This window comes from Zootoca vivipara, chromosome 11, assembly GCF_963506605.1.
Source record: "Zootoca vivipara chromosome 11, rZooViv1.1, whole genome shotgun sequence".
Taxonomy (NCBI): Eukaryota; Metazoa; Chordata; class Lepidosauria; order Squamata; family Lacertidae; genus Zootoca; species Zootoca vivipara.
The window spans coordinates 51,940,267-51,962,485 of NC_083286.1; the positions used below are offsets into that span (position 1 = coordinate 51,940,267).

The 22,219-nt window shown below is 44.0% G+C and overlaps 1 protein-coding gene across 1 annotated transcript in view; it reads right to left on the bottom strand.

Moving 5' to 3' along the window:
* The window catches only part of DCC (DCC netrin 1 receptor), a 904,619-nt gene that overhangs the window by 6,258 nt on the left and 876,142 nt on the right, over positions 1 to 22,219 (bottom strand). Inside the window, exon 27 of the mRNA XM_060280362.1 lies at positions 8,569 to 8,781. Within this exon, the coding sequence (XP_060136345.1) occupies positions 8,569 to 8,781 (213 nt within the window). The remainder of the gene's footprint in view (positions 1 to 8,568; positions 8,782 to 22,219) is intronic.

The window sequence follows — 22,219 nt, forward strand, 5'->3', positions numbered from 1 at the left end:
GAAATGAATCACAACCATTTCCAAGTCAATTAGAGGTGATATCTAGGTAATAAACACTTTTAAATTTTTCTTGGATTTCGATGGGCTACCCAACTTCATGCTCAAGCCTTTCCCACTGGCAATCAATGAGTGCAAAACATTAAATCCCCCCCAGTCAAGGGATGGATGAATCTCAGTTTTGGGAAGGTTTTTGGTGGTGGAGAAATATATCAGAGCTCTTGGCAGAACATCAAAGCATATTCAGGCCTAGAAAAGAATAGGCATGTGCAATATTGACCTGAGGGACTGGCAGGCAGAAGGAAGGATTTGGTGGCCATCTCAAGTATGTATACTAAGAGTGGTTGACCTTGAGTAAAGAGAGGCAGAGAGGGCTAAGAATCTGTAACAGAGACTTCTCTGCACCCTCACAGAACCACAACTACACTAAGGAGAATCGATCACAGTTAAGTTGGCATAAAAAGGCTGCATTTGTAGCTGGACTGAGCAGAGCCAAAATGCCAAAAATGAGAGGAAATTTTTGCAGAGTGGGAACAATCCCGGACAATCGCAGGGATGATTATCTGCTATGGCTTTCTTTCTCTGCAGCTCTGAAAGTGGCTACTCTTTCTCTCCTTACACAGCGAGAGATAATTTCTTGGTCAGTTGGCAGGTCAATTGGTTGCAACTACCACTGTTCTCCTCCCAGAAGGTGCCGGGATGGGGCAAATATTTATTGGATTTGTTTAAAATAACTTATACACCAGTAAATATAACAAAATCTTGAAGCAGCTCACATCAACCATGAAACCACAAGCAAAAAGTAAATACATGATTTTAAAAAGTTAATCGAAGCATTAAAACAGAAACACTGAGCAGTGTGACCAGAGGCAGGGAAAGTCAACGGAAACTAGTATGTTTTCAGGAGCTGCTTAAATCTGGCCACAGCAGGTGCATGAGGAAGGGCAGGCCAGAGGGCTAGTGTGACTACAGACAAGTAGCTTTGTCTCAATGCAAGAAGCAGTGCCACTTCTTGGACCTTGCGAGAGAAAAATAATGCTGATTTTCTGAAGTTTTCTCTACTCCATTGTGTTTGGGCATGTGTGTGTGTGTGTGTGTGTGTGTGTGTGTGTGTGTGTGAAAAAGAGAGCAGGAGCTATTCAGTCACGAGAAACCATTATTATGTGTGGTCAGGGAGGAGAGTACTAGCTTCATCCTTGCCACCACACGTTGGAGGGTGACTTTTCAAAGGAGGCCGTGTGTTTCTGCTTATGTAGGCACCCCATGCAATGTAGAACCCTGAAATCCATGAGTCTGCATCATGCGGAGAGTCTCTATGACCATGGCAGGCTCCCTCTTTTGGATATTTGATCTTCAGCTCATGGAGGGTGACAGGCACAGTGGTGTTGGGCAGAATGGCCATCCTCGCCCCTGCTCCCTGTCCCCCTCTTGTATATCTGGATTTGTAGAACACCTAGGGCTAGAGAATGAGTGTTTTGCCAAGTACTCCCTTTAAAAGGATGCTGTTGAAGCAATGATTCTTCAACATCAACTTTGTTGGACTGGTCATGTTCTGCAGATGCCTGATGATCGTCTTCCAAAGCAACTACTCTATTCCGAACTTAAAAATGGAAAGCGTAATGCTGGTGGTCAACAAAAGAGGTTCAAAGACTCTCTCAAGGCAATTATGGGTTTTTTAAATAAAAAAAGTAGTATGAACACCAACATTTGGGAAACACTTGCCTGCAAGCGCTCCAATTGGAGAACAGCCTTTATCAAAGGTGTCATGGGCTTTGAAGACACTCGAACTCAGGGTGCAAGGGAGAAACATGCTAGGAGGAAGGCATGCTTGGCAAATCCACACTGTGATCAACTCCCGCCCGGAAATCAATGTCCCCACTGTGGAAGAACGTGTGGATCCAGAATTGGCCTTCACAGTCACTTACGGACTAATTGTTGAAACCGTCTTTATGGAAGACAATCTTACTTGGCTACAGGTGATCACAGGAGGAGGAGGAGGAGGAGGAGGAGGCGGCAAATGGGACACTGCCTTACCAACCTCAGTCTGCCCTCGGACTGCCCCCTTCCCACCCTCACCTGTCTGCCTGCCTACTTACAGCATGCCCAGGGGATAGCCTTGGCTGTCAGCTTCCTCCTTAGTTTCAAGTGTTGCCTTTGTATGACTCAGTAGAGATGAAGATGAGGGGCAAAACTAAAATTACTTGACTCTGCCCATCATTGACTGTGGCTCCATCAACTGTTGGTCTCCCTGCTTTCCATTGTTCCAGCCCAATTGGACACAACCACCACCTCTCTTTAACAATTCAGCACAGCTCCCTCCCCAAATGGCCACCTCCCCAAAATAGGGTGATGAAATGGGGTGGTCCATTTGTACTCTGCTCTATTTTGCAGTGGAAATATTTCTAAATGTCTGGTTTTAAATATATATATTTGGCTATACTTAAGAAGTGTAATTCAACACCAACAACAGGCTACAGAGAGAATGTTTAAAAATGCATTTTGATTTTCTTTTCTTTAGAACTGATTTTTTTCCCCTTTTCAAAAACCCAAACATTAATTTTAATCAAATGTTAAAGCACAGGGTGAGCGAGGCTTGCATTGCTAAATGCTGAAGAATATTCAAAGCAAAGCTCTCCCAAATTAGAGTGTCACGTTGAACTTTACCACTTATAAATATCTTTCTACTAGGAAGCATTAGACAAAAGAAGAGCCAGACATTTTTTGCATGCCTGAATCTCTTTGATAATCCAAGTTTAGCTGAAATGAAAAAGGGAAAGCTAAGAAAGAAAGTTAAATAAATTCTTCAAAAGATAACAATCCGCTTCCTATCTTCACTGTAATAAATGAGTTCCTCAATAACTAGTTTTGCTGAACTTCCTAGAATCTCAAAGAAAGAACAGACTATATAGCCATCCACAGAAGATAACGGGTATGTGTTTTAAAATAATACGATCCAAGAGGGGAAAGAGTAAAGGGAAGAAAATGTACTTAGGCACAACTGCTTGAAGGCATTTTGATACTCTCAGTTGCTCCTCTATATGGTGTGAGAGTAGGGAAGGGAAAATCTGCCCATTTCAGGTTCTTTCAGCTTCTCATTTTATTCAGTCTTATGTTCAGTGCTTCACACCTCCCACATCAGTTTGATATCTGAAGAAGTGTGCATGCACATGAAAGCTCATACCAATGACAAACTTAGCTGGACTCTAAGGTGCTACTGGAAGGAATTTTTAAATTTTGTTTCGACTACGGCAGACCAACACGGCTGCCTACCTGTAATCAGGACTTAAAAGTTAATAAATATACAGCATAGGTGGCACAGCTGACATGAGTCTTTCAAAGCTTATGCTAATTTCTTTCATTTCAGTTTGTTCTTCACATTTGCACAGCAATGCTAATTAAAACTATTGCCAAATAAATTACAGGACTTCCGCTCTCTCTCATGGAACAAGCCAGTCATTCAAAATCCATTTAGGCCTGGCACACAAACTATATGGCAGAATAAAGTTTGCTAATATATGCCTGGCACATGGAATATTTGCACCTGTGAGCCTGCTACGGCAGGGAGGTGGTAAGGAAGGGGGTTGGATCATGTTATTCACATGTAACTCATTAATTGATGTCACTGCGCCTTAAAGAGCTGCTTCTCTGCACAAAGGCAGATGGCTCCGTTTGGGCATTGCTAATGAGAAACCAAAATGGCAATTAAGTTTCCCCTCCTCTGTCTTCGGCTTGGGAGTAGCAACAGGTAGCAATTAGAGCTCAAAATTTAAAGTAAAAAGAACACACACAGAGGGATAAATAAAGAAGAAGCAAATGTTGGGATAGCCTCTTAATCAATGTTGTAAGAGTGAGGAATAAGCAACTGGTAGTAGGGCCAGCTCAGAAGTCTGTGCTGAATCTGCACCCCTACCCCAACTCTTCCTGAATTTCATTCTTTGCTACTTTCTCCTCATCTTCTCTCTACTATCACTGATCTCCCTCCCTCCCTCCCAAACTTACTCTTATTTTTGTTGCCATTGCATCGGCAGCTAGCTCTCCTTGTCCCCTCACTTTGCCCCGTTCTAAGAAAGGACCCAGATGGTGTGTGTGTGTGTGTGTGTTTTGGGGTTCTTCCTTAAAGCGAAGCATTTGAAGTGCTCAGCATTTTTACCTAAGTTCAAGCAGTGCTCTTAGGCCATGCAGCAAGACAGCAGAGGGGCAGGTGGTCTCCCAGCCACCTCAGTCTAAATACATCACACTCTATGGAAGGACCTCCCTCTTTGATCCTTTCCCAGAGTAAGGCGGGGTGGGAAGGGACTGACCTGCAGAAACCTGCATAAGCCTTGCACGTGCAGCAGGAATGCTGCCACCCATGTTAGGCCAACTGTGAGTGAGCTGGTTCAGCTTTCCACAAGTAACGACTCCCGACTCCACATCTGTATGTTTACAATGTTTTATTATACAGATATGCACAAGACAGAGCTAAAGTTCTCATGTCCATTCACTCACTTTCAGATCCCAGAAGTGGTGTCTTGCGGGAACGCCTCCAACACATTAGTCTGGGAACTGCCAGTCTCCTCCTTTCTTCCCTACATTTAATTCCCCTACATTGTTCAGGAGACGGGGCTACTACCTCCCCCTCCGTTCCTGAGCTGCTCAGCTGTCGCTCAGGCTCCCTAGAGTCAGAGAGCCCCTCCCATACCTGCCAAGTCTCTCGCAGATAAATCCGGGATCGGCAGCCGCGCAACACCGGAAGTTGTGTAGACGCAACTCCCGGTGTCGCTTTGCCCATCTATGGGCACCAGAAAATGGCCGACGCCGGCACCGGAAGTCGTGTCTACGCATGTCCGGAAGTGCGTAGATGCAACTTACGGCGTCGCTTTGCCCATCTATGGGCACCGAAAATGGCCGGCGCCGGAAGTCGCGTCTACGCATGTCCGGAAGTGCGTAGATGCACTTCCGGTACCAGCGCTGGCCATTTTCAGTGCCCATAGATGGGCAAAGCGACACCAGAAAAATGGCCGCCGACAGGAGCCAAAATAAGGGAGATTAATGGGAGAGTAGCTCAAACGGGAGACCAGCGGAAAAGGGTAAGAAAAAACAGGGGTTTCCCAGGAAATACGGGGTACTTGGCAGCTAGGGCCCCTCTGCCACAGGGCTCTGTATCTGCCTGTCGCGACTGCATGGCGTTCCCGAGCTGCCCTGGCGTTGCTCGGAGCTCCCAGCATCAGAGACCCCTTGCACCTCCTCGCTGGACTCTCTGCTGACCCCTGGTGGTCCCCTGACATCAACACTAAGGCAAGAGAGCAAGGAGTCCATGGTGTCACCAAATTGCTCCCTTCACCAGAGCCTGCTGGATCAGGCAGGTCCATCAATGTGTTTTCACAGTGGCCAACCAGATGCCCATGGGAAATCTGAAGGCAGACCCAAGCAAAAGAGCACCCTCTCCTCCAGTGGTTCCCAGCAGCTGTTCAGAAGTATTATTGCCTCTGGCCATGGAGACAGAACAGAGGTACAATGCATACTGCCACTTGAGGCAGCTGCCTCAACCTGCCTCATGATTGGGCTGGCCCTGACTCTTACACAGCCCCTGTCCTGGTTTTGTTGCTCCCCACAGTTTTTTCCTCTGGCCCCACCAGGCATGTGGCCCTCAGAAGATTTCCCAGGAGGCAACATGGCCCTCTGGCTGGAAAAGGTTCCTCATGCTTGCGTTACAGTCTCACTTTCCTAAGCCTCGCAAGATGTGACAAAAAGTCTCATGAGATGCCACCAGGGCCTTGCAAAACTTTGGCCAAACTGCACAGTCACTTTTTTTGGGGGGGGGCTATGTTCCACCATCCAAGTGGCTCACTCAGCATGCCGTGGTGGGCTAGCCCCGTTCCTGGGTCTTTGCAGCTAGCCTTTGTGCTCACTCCCTGCAATCGATTCAAATGTCCAAGAAGGGTTCTTTGAATGCAAAAAACGATTCAACAGAACGACAGCAAAACAAAACGCAGCAAAACAAAGCCCGGCACACGGGAGGTTGGAACTGTAAGTAAACTGAATGAGGCTAATATAAAATTAATCAAACGAATGGCACTTGGGTCCTAACGCATGCCAATCCAGTAGGGCATCTCAAAGCGCCAGCAATATCTAGAAACATGAAAGAAAAGGCGGGTGGAGCCCTGAACAGGTTGGCAATGCGGATCAGCTGCTGCTCTGCAGAACTACAGCAGGAATTGACTGTAGGGAAATTTTATTTCCTCCATAGGGTTATTAAACATTTCATTAGCTCATTAGTTTGACGATATATGTCTGCCAGGTGCAAATACTGGCTAGCTTATTATTACCGGAAGGCCTCCTTGAGCATATTAGCTGAAGCTTGCTTTAATAGTTCGGCATTATTTCATATCGGTGCACAAACAAGAGAGACCCTAACAGATGTGACATTTTCCGCTACTTTCATAGCCTCGGTGCCTCAAAATGTCCGTCCTTTTACAATGTTGTTTACGCATATTTCGGCATCTACAAAATATCCAGGTGCCAAACACCTGTGCCATAAATCAGAGCTATATGCGCCCCTTGGCAGTACGACTACGGAGCTAATATTTGATGCTATCGTCTTGATTAATGCTATGGTTTGTATGCGTAAGGTCTACCAGGTTCAGTCTCTGGCTCTGTCCAGGTAAATCATCTCTGGAATGTGTCCTTAAACTCCCATAATACCTCTTGCTTGTAGGATCGAGGGGGTTGCATGAGTGCGTACGGAAACTGGCCTACTGAAAGGTAATCTACATTTGTTCCTGCACTCCCACCAGCCCCAGCCAGCATGCTCAGTGGTAAGGGATAATGAGAGTTGTTGTACAACAACACCAGGAGAGTGAAAGGATCCCCATCCTTGTTTTAAACAAACACTTGTCTTTTGCTTTTATAGCAACATTTAAAAGAAAAAGAAAAAGAAATTATGCTTATTGTTGGAATAATCTTATTTAAGCTGTTTCGCAAGGTCCACCTAAAAAGGGGTATATAAATAAAGAAATATCCCAAAGAAGTAGAACAGATTGCTCATGATGATGTGGCGAGCAGGGCTGAATAAATCTCATCCACTGGATCCCAAGATTTATTACCGGCATTAGTTAGGGAAAAGACAACATTGGAGGTCCCCTTGATGTGCAGGATTTTCAGGCCTTATGTCTGTTGTCAGAAGTGGATTATTTAGTGATGGGCAGCAGGTGTTTGAAATGGGGGGGGGAAACACACGGTGTGGGTTTCAACTGTTGTGTAATTCTTATCTGTCAGGGATTAAGAAAACCTGGAAGACTGAGCAGCTGGGAGTAATCCGATTCCGGACACTTCAAACGATCTCCATTGTGCAGTACATAAACTGCAAGAAAACATGGTGTGATGGCACCTTTCATATCTTTGAGATATTCACCTCTTCGGGATGCTATGAAATTTCACAAGATCCAGTTGTAACTTGCCATTTTGAGTCCTGCTGTTTGGTTTGGCTAATGAGTGATCACTCCACAGATCTATTAGCCAGTGGCAAGACAAACAGATTACAGCAGACGTGGTCTTGGCAGACAGACCTGTCAAAAGCTGCCATGAGCATGGGAATTTAGGACATCTATCCTAATGTCTGGGACCCAGGTGGCGCGGTGGTTAAACCACTGAGCCTAGGGCTTGCTGATCAGAAGGTCGGCGGTTCGAATCCCTGTGACGGGGTGAGCTCCCGTTACTTGGTCCCAGCTCCTGCCAACCTAGCAGTTCGAAAGCACGTCAAATGCAAGTAGATAAATAGGAACCGCTACAGCAGGAAGGTAAATGGCGTTTCCATGTGCTGCTCTGGTTTGCCAGAAGCGGCTTTGTCATGCTGGCCACATGACCAGGAAGCTATACGCCGGCTCCCTCGGCCAATAATGCGAGATGAGCGCGCAACCCCAGAGTCGGTCACGACTGGACCTAATGGTCAGGGGTCCCTTTACCTTTACTTTTTTATCCTAATAGGTCAATGTATTTCTTGTCCATGTTAATGTTGCATGGTTTTCAATCATATGTCCATATTATTATTAAATTAATGTATCAAGGCAAAATGGGTGTTTCTGTAAATATTTCCTTTTAAATGCACATGTTTCTGCATGCGTTTTCCTCCTGATACTGAATGAAGAACTGGATTGCAAAATCTGGACAAGTGTGCATTCTGAACAATAACTGCATTCTGATCCACATGTTAGTCCAAGAAGTGGGAATTCAACCAGTTTGCCAATGCCACTCATTAGAAAGAAGACACAATACTGTGTGTGATGTAATATTTACACTCTAAAACCTATAGCATGTAAATCAGAGACATATTTTTGTTTCGTGCTGTAAGCCTCCACACTTAGCTCCATATCTGTACTGCACAACCACAGGGAGAAATAAGACATGCACATTTCCACTGCAGATATAGGTCCAGGTCGCTAGAGGCCTCAGTGGCCCAGAGTGCCCATCACCCACTTTGGTCCTACCTGGAGTTTCAACCTAGGACCTTCTGCAAGCAAACCAGAGGTTCTACCATGGGCCGAAGGGCCTTTGTTCTGTCGTGGGCACTCTACTTTTCCAGAGGTCACTTACCTGTTTGAGATAAAAGGGGTGTATAAGGGACTTTCGGTTCTATTGCACTCATTGGCGGAGGTAGCAAGGGGTTGGCAAAGCTGCGCAGTGGATGTGTTGGCCGGACACATGCTGTGGGAATTGTCCTGCTTGGGGCATCTTCGCTGCTGGAGTGTTCAGGCTGTGTCTGCGGTAACATGGATGTCTGCTGCGGGACTGGTCCTTCAGTTACTGCTGCAAGACAGAAAATGGAAGAAGATGTAACCAGCTTGAACACCAACCTGAACTGTAAGGTCATTTATAAATAATAAAGATAAATATTGTTAATCCAGCACCGCCACCACAACTCTTTACTGCGTCGGTTCCTGTTCTTATATTTATAAGGAGCTGGGCATTCTTTCTTAGGAGCGAAACCCTTGGCGCCATCCTGGGTGGGGATGTGTAGCAGATTGATAGATCTCTGAGCTCGCAGATACACCTTGCACTCCCTGCTTGAGCCATGCCAGCGGAGATTGGAGAAGGTTTTCCTCCACATTGCAGAAACAGTCCTAAGCTGCCTTAGCACTTAACAGGAAGACAGGGAGACTTGAATCCCATAGAGTGAGTGGCACCCGGTACCTTAACCACAAGCAAGAAAAAGGCTGTATTTGGAAATATGACTGGGGTGGAGGCGAAACCATTTTCTGGCCTTTGGTGAAAGGCAGGTCCCACCACCAAATCTACAGATTTCAGCCTGGAACAAGTGAGTCTTTAAAGTACATGTAAGGGGCATTCCATGGCTCCATAGGAATGGAGTTCCCTAACCATGAGGCCACCACAAAGAAGATCCTATCCCTTTTGCCTGCCAACCCTAATTGACCATACTTGTAGGCACTCAAGGAGGGTCTCTGGAGTTGAGAAGAACATAAGAAGATCCCTACTGGATCTTCAAATCAAAGGCCCATCTGGTCCAGAATCCCATTCTCACCCAAAAGAGATAAGAAAAGGTTTTTAAAAATTTTTTTAGACAGTTGTATAAAAAAGCTGGAAAGGAAAACACAGGAAAAATGGAATAATACTTTAAAAAGAGAGAGGTGCAGCGGATTCCAACAGAGAAGAAAGACCGACTGAATGAACCAATAGGAGGAGGATGAATTCTGAAAGCAATTAAAAAATAGAAGTGGTTAAAACAATTAAATATTTGGGAATTTGGTTAACCTCAAAGAATATAAACTTGTTTCAAGACAATTATTCATTGGTGTGGAATAAAATAAGGAGAGACCTGGAAGTATGGGGAAGAATGAAACTATCACTCCTGGGAAGGATATCAGTAATTAAAATGAATGTGCTACCAAAGATGTTGTTTTTGTTTCAATCAATTCCAATAATCAAGGGAGTATGTATATTCAAAGATTGGCAAAAAGTAATTTCGAGATATATCTGGCAGGGAAGAAACCAAGAATCAAATTTAAATTTAAAGTGTTTACAGATTGTAAAGAAAGAGGTGGTTTTGCCCTGCCAGACCTGAAGTTGTATTATGAAGCAGCCTGCCTCTGTTGGTTAAAGGAATGGATGTTACTGGAAAAAACCAGATTTATTAGATTTAGAAGGTCATGATAACAGATTTGGGTGGCATGCGTATTTTATGGTATGATAAAACAAAGGTACATAAAGGATTTGGAAACCCCATATTCCGAAAGGCTCTCTATGAAGTATGGGATAGGTATAAAAGCCTATTAGAAAGGAAAACACCTTGGTGGTTATCACCTTTAGAAGCTATGAGTGTTAAGAAAATAAATATGAGCAAAAACTGGGTAACATATGAAAAGTTACTCAAAAATGATGGTAACAAATGGAAATTAAAACCATACAAAGAGGTGAAAGGATTTGTTAATGATTGGTTGCATTTCTACCAAATTAATGAGATGCTTAAGGATGATCTGAAGAAAAATGGATTTGGAAATATCAAATCAAAATTTGAAATTTAAATATTGAATAGTAAATATAAAATATTGTCAAAAATGTATAAAATATTGTCAAAAATGCATAAAATATTGTTGGAATGGCATTTGAAGGATGAAGAGGTAAAGTCGGTAATGATTCATTGGGCTAAATATTTTAGTTATAATATACAGTTAGAAGATTGGGAAAAATTATGGAAAGAAGGAATAAAATTTACAGTGTGTAATGCTTTAAGAGAAAATGTGATGGAAATGATGTATAGATGGTATATTACACCGGTGAAGCTAGCCAAACTTTATAAGGTAAATAACAAATGTTGGAAATGCAAAGAAAAAGAAGGTACCTTTTATCATATGTGGTGGGAATGTAAGAAAGTGAAAGGCTTCTGGGATATGATATATAATGATATTAAGAAAATGTTGAAATATACATATGTTAAAAAATCAGAAGCATTTCTACTGGGAATTGTAGGTACAGAAATTAACAGACAAGATATTAATTTTTACTTATACACAACAAGGGCAGCAATAATTTTATTAGCACAGAAGTGGAAACCAAAGGAATTACCGGCAAAGGAAGAATGGCAATTGAAGCTAATGGAGTATGCAGAACTGGCCAAAATGACGGGAAGAATCCGAGAACAGTGGGACCAAAAGTTCATCAAGGACTGGACCAAATTTGTAAATTATTTAAAAGACAATTGTATTCAATCAAATACGTTGGTAGGATTGCAAGAAGCTTTGGGAGGAAAGGCACAAAAACCACTGCAGATAAGAATAAGAATGTATGATGTTTTAATGGTTTTTATTTTAAAGCAATGGTTTAATAGTGAAAATGCAGAAATTTGAAATGAAAGATAGAATACCATAAGGAAGGTTTGAAGGAAGTCAGGGCCCTAAAAAGCCAAAATGTATAATATAAGAGGAGATATTGCAATAGAAAGTATTATTGTAAAACTAATAAAAATTTTATATCTATATCTATCTATCATCTATCTATCTATCTATCTATCTATCTATCTATCTATCTATCTATCTATCTATTCCTGTTCTCACAGTGGCCAACAAGATGCCTCTGGGCTTGAGTGCAAGTGTGGCTTCCCCATCTGCAATTCCAAGCAACTGGCATTCAGAGAAATAATTTCTGAGACAATATATGTGGAACATAGCCATTATGGCTAGTAACCACTAGTAGCTTTATCCTCCATGAATTTGTTTAAGCATTTTTTAACGTCGTCTAGTTCGGTGCCCATCACCACATTTAGTGGGATCAGACTCCATAGTTTAACGATGCTCTGTGAGAAGTACTTCATTTTGTTGGTCTTAAATCTTCCAACATTCTGCTTCATGGAATGTACATAAATCCTAGTATTCTAAGAAAAGGAGATAAAGTCCCCCCCCCCCATCTTAATAAATAAGTAAGATCATAGAACTTAATGAAAGCTTCTGAGAACGAAGCCAACTAATGGAGTCATTTCATATTGTGGCTACCTTTTTAAGAATATCTATTTGCCTAGCTCATATTGTTCAGGTACAATACAAATCAACAGCTTATAAGTACAAATACAGAAAATGAGATTCTGCACATGCAGAGGTAAATCTTATGCACTTGATTCTAATTTAGTGCCAGACACCAATTAATGCTCAAGTAGAGGAAAGTAGTTAAGCCCAGTGATGCTCTTGAGCCTTTGGGGAGGAGGAAGAGTTGACATTTTCAGGAAATCAAATATAGTGGTACCTCGGGTTAAGAAATTATTTCGTTCCGGAGATCTGTTCTTAACCTGAAACTGTTCTTAACCTGAGGTACCACTTTAGCTAATGGGGCCTCCTGCTGCTGCTGCGCGATTTCTGTTCTCATCCCGAAGCAAAGTTCTTAACCCAAGGTACTATTTCTGGGTTAGCGGAGTCTGTAACCTGAAGCATCTGTAACCTGAAGCATCTGTAACCCGAGGTACCACTGTATAGTGCATCTAACATTAAGTTGTGAGCTTCTGGGGGGCAGTTCTGAAAGTTTTCTAAAAATACAATTGGTGATCTGTTTCTGAATTGAACTCAGAGCAATATTCCCATTGCTAGCATCAACCCGTATCTATCAATTTTCTCCTGTTACAACGCACTAATGAATTTGGACAGAGCCCAGGAATTGGCTGTCTAAGCATGAATTTTCAAGGGAGAGAGGCACACACAAACACCTGGGGACTGTACTTCTTAACTTTTCTACTGTGATTTCAGGATTTGGAAAAATCAACAAAAGACTTAAGTAAAGCAGCCCAGTAAGGAAGACAGTGACACAAATTGCTGCATACAGGATCCTTTGTGTAGAAACCTATGGCATTATGATAGCTACACCTTCTGACAAAGACTGTAGACAAAGGGCTTGCTTAATTAATTTCTATTTAAACCAAATGCCATATCCTTCCTTGAGACAGCTGCAATCTTGCCAGAGCTGTTGCTTTATGCTTTATTACCCTGTATTGAGAGTCAGTTTTGCTCTGATTTGAATATGCCACTTCAAACCTTCGTATTTAAATTGGGCTCTCCCATTGTCTGGAGTATTGCTTATAGATGAGGAATAAGAAAAGAAAAGAAAAGAGAAAGAAAAGAAAAGAAAAACAGCCTGTGCGCTTTCAGCCCTTAATAGTAGCATGAATACCAAAATAGAGATATGAACCCAACTCACCCCTCTACCCTGGACACAAAGTCAGTGGGGTGACTATTTCACATGTGATGCTATTGCTGGCAATGCCACTAGGCTCAGTCTCAGCTGGGCAGGGATGAGACTATTTCCTCTCCCAATGCAAACCCCCTATTCAAATGTGAATTTTGCCCCAGCTTTTAGTGGAATCATAGAATCATAGAATTGGAAGAGACCACAAGGGCCATCCAGTCCAACCCCCTGCCAAGCAGGAAACACCATCAAAGCCATAGCTGCCAAGTATCCCGTATCTGCCAGGAAAACCCCTTTTTTCTTACCGTTTCCCGGCGGTCTCCCGTTTGGTGGAAAATCCCAGTATTGTCCCTTAAATTGGCTTCTGCCCAGCTGCCATTTTTCTGGTGCCGCTTTGCCCTTCTATGGGCACCAGAAAATGGCGGCGCCGGAAGTCGCTTCCGCGCATGACCGGAAGTTGCGTGACGCGACTTCCGGTGGCGCTTTGCCCTTCTATGGGCATCAGAAAATGGCGGCGCCGGTGCCGGAAGTCGCTTTTACGTGTTTCCGGTCATGCGCGGAAGCGACTTCCGGAGCCGGCGCCGCCATTTTCTGATGCCCATAGAAGGGCGGAGCGCCACCGGAAGTTGCGTCACGCAACTTCCGGTCATGCGCGCGCTGCCGATCCCGGATCTTTACGACCTGGACTTGGCAGCTATGATCAAAGCATTCCTGACAGATGGCTGTCAAGCCTCCGCTTAAAGACCTCCAAAGAAGGAGACTCCACCACACTCCTTGGTAGCAAATTCCACTGCCGAACAGCTCTTACTGTCAGGAAGTTCTTCCTAATGTTTAGGTGGAATCTTCTTTCTTGTAGTTTGATTCCATTCCTCCGTGTCCGCTTCTCTGGAGCAGCAGAAAACAACCTTTCTCCCTCCTCTATATGGCATCTTTTAATATATTTGAACATGGCTATCATATCACCCCTTAACCTTCTCTTCTCCAGGCTAAACATACACAGCTCCCTAAGCCGTTCCTCATAAGGCATTGTTTCCAGGCCTTTGACCATTTTGGTTGCCCTCCTCTGGGCACGTTCCAGCTTGTCAGTATCCTTCTTGAACTGTGGTGCCCAGAACTGGACACAGTACTCCAGGTGAGGTCTGACCAGAGCAGAATACAGTGGTACTATTACTTCCCTTGATCTAGATGCTATACTCCTATTGATGCAGCCCAGAATTGCATTGGCTTTTTTAGCTGCTGCACCACACTGTTGACTCATGTCAGGTTTGTGGTCTACCAAGACTCCTAGATCCTTTTCACATGTACTGTTCTCAAGCCAGGTGTCACCCATCTTGTATTTGTGCCTTTCATTTTTTTTTTGTTGCCCAAGTGTAGTACTTTACATTTCTCCCTGTTAAAATTCATCCTGTTTGCTCTGGCCCAGTTCTCTAATCTATTAAGGTCATTTTGAAGTGTGATCCTGTCCTCTGGGGTATTAGCCACCCCTCCCAATTTGGTATCATCTGCAAACTTGATCAGGATGCCCTCAAGCCCATCATCCAAGTCATTTATAAAGATGTTGAATAAGACTGGGCCCAAGACAGAACCCTGTGGCACCCCACTAGTCACTTCTCTCCAGGATGAGGAGGAGCCATTGATGAGCACCCTTTGGGTTCAGTCAGTCAGCCAGTTACAAATCCACTGAATGGTAGCATTGTCTAGCCCGCATTTTACTAGCTTCTTTACAAGAATATCATGGGGCACCTTGTCAAAGGCCTTGCTGAATTCAAGATATCAAGTGGAACTTCACTTTGAATCCAAGAACAAAGCCACACACCCCCCCAAAAAAACCCTGAGAGACCATGGCTTGGTCTAAGTGCTTGGAGATAACAGTGTGTGCTTTATATGCATACATGAGAAGTTGGGTGCCCCTTTTCTCAATTAAAAGAGTCCTGGTAATTAGGACCCTGAAGATCCTTGCTTGACAGCTTGGAATGTTGTTTCTAGTCAGCAAGAGATTATTGGGCTACGTTGAACACTGATATGATCCAGGGCTGTCACAGGCATTCAGGACTCTTGTAATGTGTGCAGAGGATGTCGACCAAGATGATCAAGGGTCTGGAAACCAAGCCTTATGAGGAACAGTTGAGGGAGTAGGAAAGAGAAGACTTTGAGGAGATATGATAGTCATCTTCAAATATCGAAAGTAATGTCACATGGAAGAAGGAGCAAGCTTGTTTTCTCCTGCTCTGGAGGGTAGGATTCAACCCAATGGCTTCAAGTTACAAGAAAGGAGATTCTGATTAGACATTGGAAAGAGCTTTCTGGACAATAAGAGCTGTTTGCAATGGAATGGTCTCCCTCGGGAGGTTGTGGTCTCTCCTTCCTTGGAGATTTTTTAAGCAGAGGTTGGATGGCCATCTCTCATGGATGCTTAAGTTGAGATTCCTGCATTGCAGGTGATTAGACTTGATGGCCCTTGGGATCCCTTCCAACGCTACAATTCTATGATTCTCTCTCTCACAGGCTTGTAACGGACACCCCTGGAGTGAAGCCATCATGTAAAAGATGGAGGCAGGGGTGAAAAACGAAAGATAATCCAACAGGAAAAGGTTGTTGTACACAACATAATTTCCACTTCCCTCCCTCTTCTCTAGCCACTTTGTACGCAGGCTAATAATTACAGGCTGATTATTATAGCTCAGGGCATCCTAATGAATGTGGCCCAAACTGCTCTGCCAACATGAGGCAGCCTAACTTCAGAGGGCCACCTGGAGCGGAACGAGAGTTCAGCTCAATTTTCATGTCCATTTGTTGCTTGGTTACAAGTCTGGCAAGGATAAGAACAATATTAAATTATTGCCCCCATACGTTTATTCACATCAACGAGTGTTTCATTTCCCCAAAGAGGATAAAGTTAAATGCAGAGGGCCTGTACCTGAAGTACCTGCACTGTGGGAAGTTGAGGGCCTGATACTGAGTAATCACATCAAATTGGTTTTATTAAAAAAAAAACCCACTCACTATGAGGGCTGTTAATAAATGCCACAACTTTTATTACAAACAACACAGTGACACAAAACAGAATGTCATAAAAATGTCACAGTCAGAAATGGGCTAACTGCTTTTGGCGCATTTCATAAACCATTTAAAATAAAATCTGAATGAAGGAAGGAATTGGGGTTTGCGAAAGTGGTCTGTGCCTCTAGATCTTGACACGCACCTGAAAACATATCTCCAGTTGTGTGTCAGGAATTTGACCTCTCTGTGAAACCTGTACTTTGATCAGTCTGACTACGCCCAACATCTCCCTCCATGTGCATCAGGGATGGAGAATCTGTAGCTCTCCAGATGTTGTTGGACTCCAACTCTCAGCATCCCTGATCATGGTCCATACTGGCTGGAGCTGATGGGAGCTGGAGTCCATCAACATCTGGAGTGCCGTAAGTTCACCAATCCCTGATATATGTAATACTAGAGGCATCTGCTAGAGCAGGGATGGCCAAACTTCGGGACTACAACTCCCACCATTCCTAGCTAACAAGACCAGTGGTCAGGGATGATGGGAATTGTAGTCCCAAAACAGCTGGAGGGCCAAGTTTGGCCATGCCTGTGCTAGAGAGAAGACCCCAATTTTGGCAGAGGAGATGTAGGCTTCACGGAGGCCTTATGTATCTTGAACATTCCTGCATCATGGGAGGCTGAACCTTTCACAGATGAGGAAGGATGGAAGAGAGGCACATGTTTCATATATATCTTGGCAATGGGGCTTGGCATAAAACATCCCTGGAGTAGCAAAGCCCTTTGTGAATCTCGCACTTCTCTTGGTTTAAACCGGGTCTTCTCCACCATCCCATTATTACCTCTAATAAATGGAACAAAATTCCTCCTGAAATCTCTAGATGTAAGGAAGTTTCCATTTGGATCAGGGCCGTGACACCACGTAAGGCAGGGGTCAGCAACCTTTTAAAGCCATAGGCCAGCCCACCGTCCCTCAGAACATGTGGTGGGCTGGACTATATTTTGGAAAAAAATAAAAATAATGAACAAATTCCTATGCCCCACAAATAACCCAGAGATGCATTTTTAATAAAAGCACACATTCTACTCATGTAAAAACACCAGTCAGGTCCCACAAATAACCCAGAGATGCATTTTAAATAAAAGAACACATTCTGCTCATGTAAAAACATGCTGATTCCCAGACTGTCTGCAGGCCGAAACGAGAAGCCAATTGGGCTGCATCTGGCCCACGGGCCTTAGGTTGTCTACCCCTGATGTAAGGCTTTGTTAAACACTTCCCTATGTCCTATTTCTCCAACTGAATTCTCCCCTCCCCCAGTTGTTACTGGCTATAGAGGGAAAGGTCAGGTGCAATAATAATATTTTAATAATGATTTATTATTTATACCCCGCCCATCTGGCTGGGTTCCCCCAGCCACTCTGGGATATTTGCCGCTCCCTACGCCCCACTGTAGATAACAGCAACTTGAAGAAAGCAATTTAAGCTTTGGGAATGGAGTGGAATAAAGGGATAACAACCTTTGTCCTTCAGTACCATATTCTCAGCCCAAATCGGACCTCCATCTTGGCTATTTTTAATGAAAGAAAAAGACATTGGGATCATGAATTTCCCACCTCAGGTCTAGTTTGGCCGTAAATGGCAAAAGGTTCTTATTATACTGTTGGGAGGCCAAACCTTAGTGCTTCTTTACAGAAAGATGTGATTGTCAGAATGTTGCATTCCAAACCAGATCCCTCATTCTGTGCTTGCATGCTCTGGTCTCAGGGGCCTGGGCTGCACAAAGCCCTGCAAATGAAAGGCATGTCTTAATATGAAACACAGTGGTTTAATCCACTGCAGGTACAAAAGCCTCTTAATATCTATGCCGGTGGGAACACCTAGGGCTTAGCAGTCAGTCATGCAACATTCATCAAGAGCCCCCAAGACCCAAGCATTTCATTGTTTTTTTGCTGGAGGTAACAGCCTCTCTGCTTATCTACATGATGAGAGCAGACTCTTGAACTCTGGCTGGTAGTTCCATTGCTTGCAAAAGCTGATGCGGCACGGGAGGGACAGCAGCACAAAACTAAAAAAAGAGCATAGCCAGGTGAACTCTCCAGGCACATTATAAAGAAGAATGCCTTAGGGTGTGCATATATTTCTCTATAGGCACCAAATGAGATACTAACTAAGTAGGAAATGCTGGACTGAAATGCATCATTACTACGCTTTCCCAGAATCAGATTATCCAATTCCTGGGAAATACTGGGGAGAATTTTGTCGTAATGAACTGCAGACACTGGAGACTAGCTAAAAGCTACAAGGGAAAGCAGAGGTCAGTGCCATTTGCAAAAAGCTTTCCTGTGTATAGTTAAGTTCCCCCAGTTGCTCCTAATGACTAGAGAACAAGTGAGTTTGTGCTCATTTCCTTCTGCTGCTTCTCTTGGTCACTGCAGTCCTTCAGCAATAAACAATTGGTATTGATGTTGCCAGAGCTCATAATTATCTCATTCAAAATACAAATTTGCTTAGCTTGTAAGGCTGAAATGCAATACAGATTAGCATGGGATGAAAAAAGGGTTCTGCATGTACACACACACACACACACACAGAGAGAGAATGCATTTTCAATTTAAGTCTTTTTTGTTTGTTTGTCAGAGTCTCAGACAATCATTCTAGTTCAGACAGATCTAAGCAAATGAACACAAATGCGTATTTTTTTTTAGGTTCTGCGTAAATCTAGAAAAAGTCCAGAAAGCCCATGGATCTTGGGACAAAGAAGGTGTACAACCTCTGAGCTCATCTGACCATGATGATCAAGGGTCTGGAAAACAGGCCTTATGAGGAATGGTTGAAGGAGTTGGGTATGTTTAGTCTGATAACAAGGAGACAGAGAGGAGATACGATAACCATCTTCAAATACCTACGTCGCCTACAGTATATTTTATCCAGCTGTCTCCCCATCTAGGGTTGCCATGAAATACATAACTGGAGCTCCACCAAGACAGCAGCTATTGAATCTAACTGGGGTTTACCATTCTTTGCATCCCTTCTGGTACTGGTTTGTCCCCATTTGCTGAAATGCTTCCCAAATGTCATATTATTCAAGCTTTGGATGTCTTCACCCATATGCACCTAGTCACTCTGCATTATAGGTGCTGAGAGTTGTTAGGAGAGCCCATGTTTCCCTCACAGAGTCACAGTTCCCAGTATTCCCTGGAAAGAGGGATTGATGACTCTGAGAACTGTAGCTCTATGAGGGGAATAGGGGGGTCTCTTACCAACTCTTGCCACCCTAAATAAACTGCAGTTCCCAGGATTCTCTGGGAGAAGCCATGGCTGGTATCCTAGTGCTTTAAGCATGTGGTGTGGGTGTGGCCCTAGTCCCGGATTCCAACCACAATGCCTTGCAGGCTGTTAAAAGCTACATCATGGTTAAAACCAGGCAGTTCCGTGGGAACTAGATTCATAACAGGTGGCAGGTGGTTGTGCATAGAATGAACAGAGATGTCTTACTAAGCTCCATTGCCTCCCTCCGCCCCTTTTGGGAGCTGCTATCCTTTGGTGATATTTAACGCTCCTTGGGCTGATACCAGGGGCTTCATTACGCAGGTTGGCAATCAGCCTGATGGACCGTTCGACATGCACTGTCGTTCTTGAAAGCCTTTCTAATGCCACAGGAGCTAAAAATTAAAAATGAAAGTTGACATTGGAAGGAAACCCAAGTGTCATGAGCAGACACACACACACAGAGAGAGACATCTGGATTTGCCATATGAAAGCTCGATGAAGTAAGACTCCTCCACCCACCCTAGCTGCTACGGAAGAGAGCAGAGGGCTTGTTCTATCAGGATTGAGGGGAAGCTGGCCTGATTTGCAAATCTTTGCAGATGGGCTCATCTAGGAAAATGCTGGTGGATCTGAGAATTTGAGAGAGATGCAGAATATGGTATGCAGACAAGGAGTAACTAGATATGCTAGGAAACAGGGTCCAATTTAGGGGCATCTGACAGGAAACTGCTTGGGGGGCTAGGTGGGAGGGCCCTGGTCATGGCAGGGGATGGGGCACTGCTTAAAGGTGCCTAGCCAACTATTCATTCAGCATTTGAAATGAATAGTGTAAAAAGTTCATCTTGGAAAGCTGTAAGCACTGATGTGTGTAGGCAACCTTGCATTAATCAAAACAAATGAAAAAAAGCAGAAACTTACAGCATTGGTGCCCATTCAAAAGGCAGTCACTGTGATTGGAGCCATGTGTGTAGATTTCACATCTCATATGACAAGGGATAAACCGCACATTTGCAAGAAAACGGTGTTCAGAAGTTGAACAAATAAAGGGAGCGGTGATGAAGGGAGCTTGCCTGGGATGTCATTTGGCCTAACACCATCCCTGCCAAGACGTCTCTGGAAGCTGGTCTGAATGAACTGGGTTAAGCTTGTGAGGTGTGAGCCAGAAGGGTCTCTTACAGAAATCTTACTTCAGCCACATGCTCATTAAGGCAGCAACCCTCTCCACACTTACTGGGGATTAAGTCTCATTTGACCCAATAGGGTTTAAGCACTAAAACACACACACACACACACACACACACACACACACACACACACACACACTGTATAAATACTGTTATTATCACATAAACCTGTAAGCCAAACTGGCTTGAAGTTGTTAAAAATTTGCCTTTTGCCTTAAATGCTCTTTGCTGTTCATTCCACAAACTCTCCCTGAATGGCTACGATATTACAAAGTGGTTAAAAAGCAAGGCAGTGGACAAGCAGATGAAATGAAATTAATACAGTAATGAGAAATAAACAGCCATTAGATCCATTAGTCATATTGCTCAGCTATATAAAGGACGTAGCTCTATGTGAAGATAGAGAAATGATAATACAGCTTTTGGCGGCGGCACAAACAGCCATATGTGCAAACTGCAAAAAACGAATTACATAAAAGACATAACATAAGAAGAGTGGATTGTAAGGGTCTGGGATACAGCCTACATGTGTCCTGGCTCCCATCCCACAACACGCAAGCAGCAGCTTTTACTCATAAGAGAGCGATAGATCTTCATTCAGGTAAGCAATGGTACATGCTCAGCACCAGACACAGGGCTCAGAAATGACGTTTCAGGAGTTCAGGAGTGGGGCAAAAAGTTCAGAATTGGACAAGAGCAACAAAGACGTCCCAACAAGTTCTCACACCCCACCTGCCAGGCAAGCCTTTAAAGATTAGGTGTAGTGTGCTCATGTGTGAGACTATCTTTGCAGGAATGCTGAGAAAGCAAACACTGGTTTTTGTCAGAGTGGGTGAGTGGGTCTTCTCCAATCTTATAAGGTGGTGCCTGGCTCCCCCTGGCTGTTCAAAGAACTCCCCGCCCTCCACTGAGGTACACTGGTGCCTCTGGTTACGAACTTAATTCGTTCCGGAGGTCCGTTCTTAACCTGAAACCGTTCTTAACCTGAGCTACCACTTTAGCTAATGGGGCTGCCCGCTGCCATCGCGCCGCTGGCGCATGATTTCTGTTCTCATCCTGAGGTAAAGTTCTTAACCTAAGGTACTACTTCCGGGTTAGCAGAGTCTGTAACCCGAAGTGTTTGTAACCCAAGGTGTTTGTAACCCGAGTTACCACTGTACTCTGCTCTGCATGAAGGTCAGCGGGTTGGGGGAGAGAGCGCTAACAACCCTGCTCCCCTTTTGCACATTTCTATCCAAAATCACAGCTTGTTCTGTGTTTCTGATGGCATGTAGCAAGGGCACTATCACAAGTGGCCCACTGGAGGCATTTTCTTTTGGGACTATGTAGTCCACCCCATGCTTGCTGTGGTGCATGCCCTAGCATCAAGGTCATACCACTGATTTCATGGATCCTGATCTGGACAAGGCGCTCATCATGCCTGGAACAGTTTTCCATGAGCCTGGACCAGCTTCAGTACTCTAATTCAATGCTATCATACACAGGGTGCAATAAAGTATTTATTGTTTGAGGTTGGATCATTAATGGGGGGGACCTGTGACCCTCCAGAAGTTGTGGGGCTCCCATCAGAAAGGCCAAGGGTCAAGGAAGATGGGAGTTGTAGTCC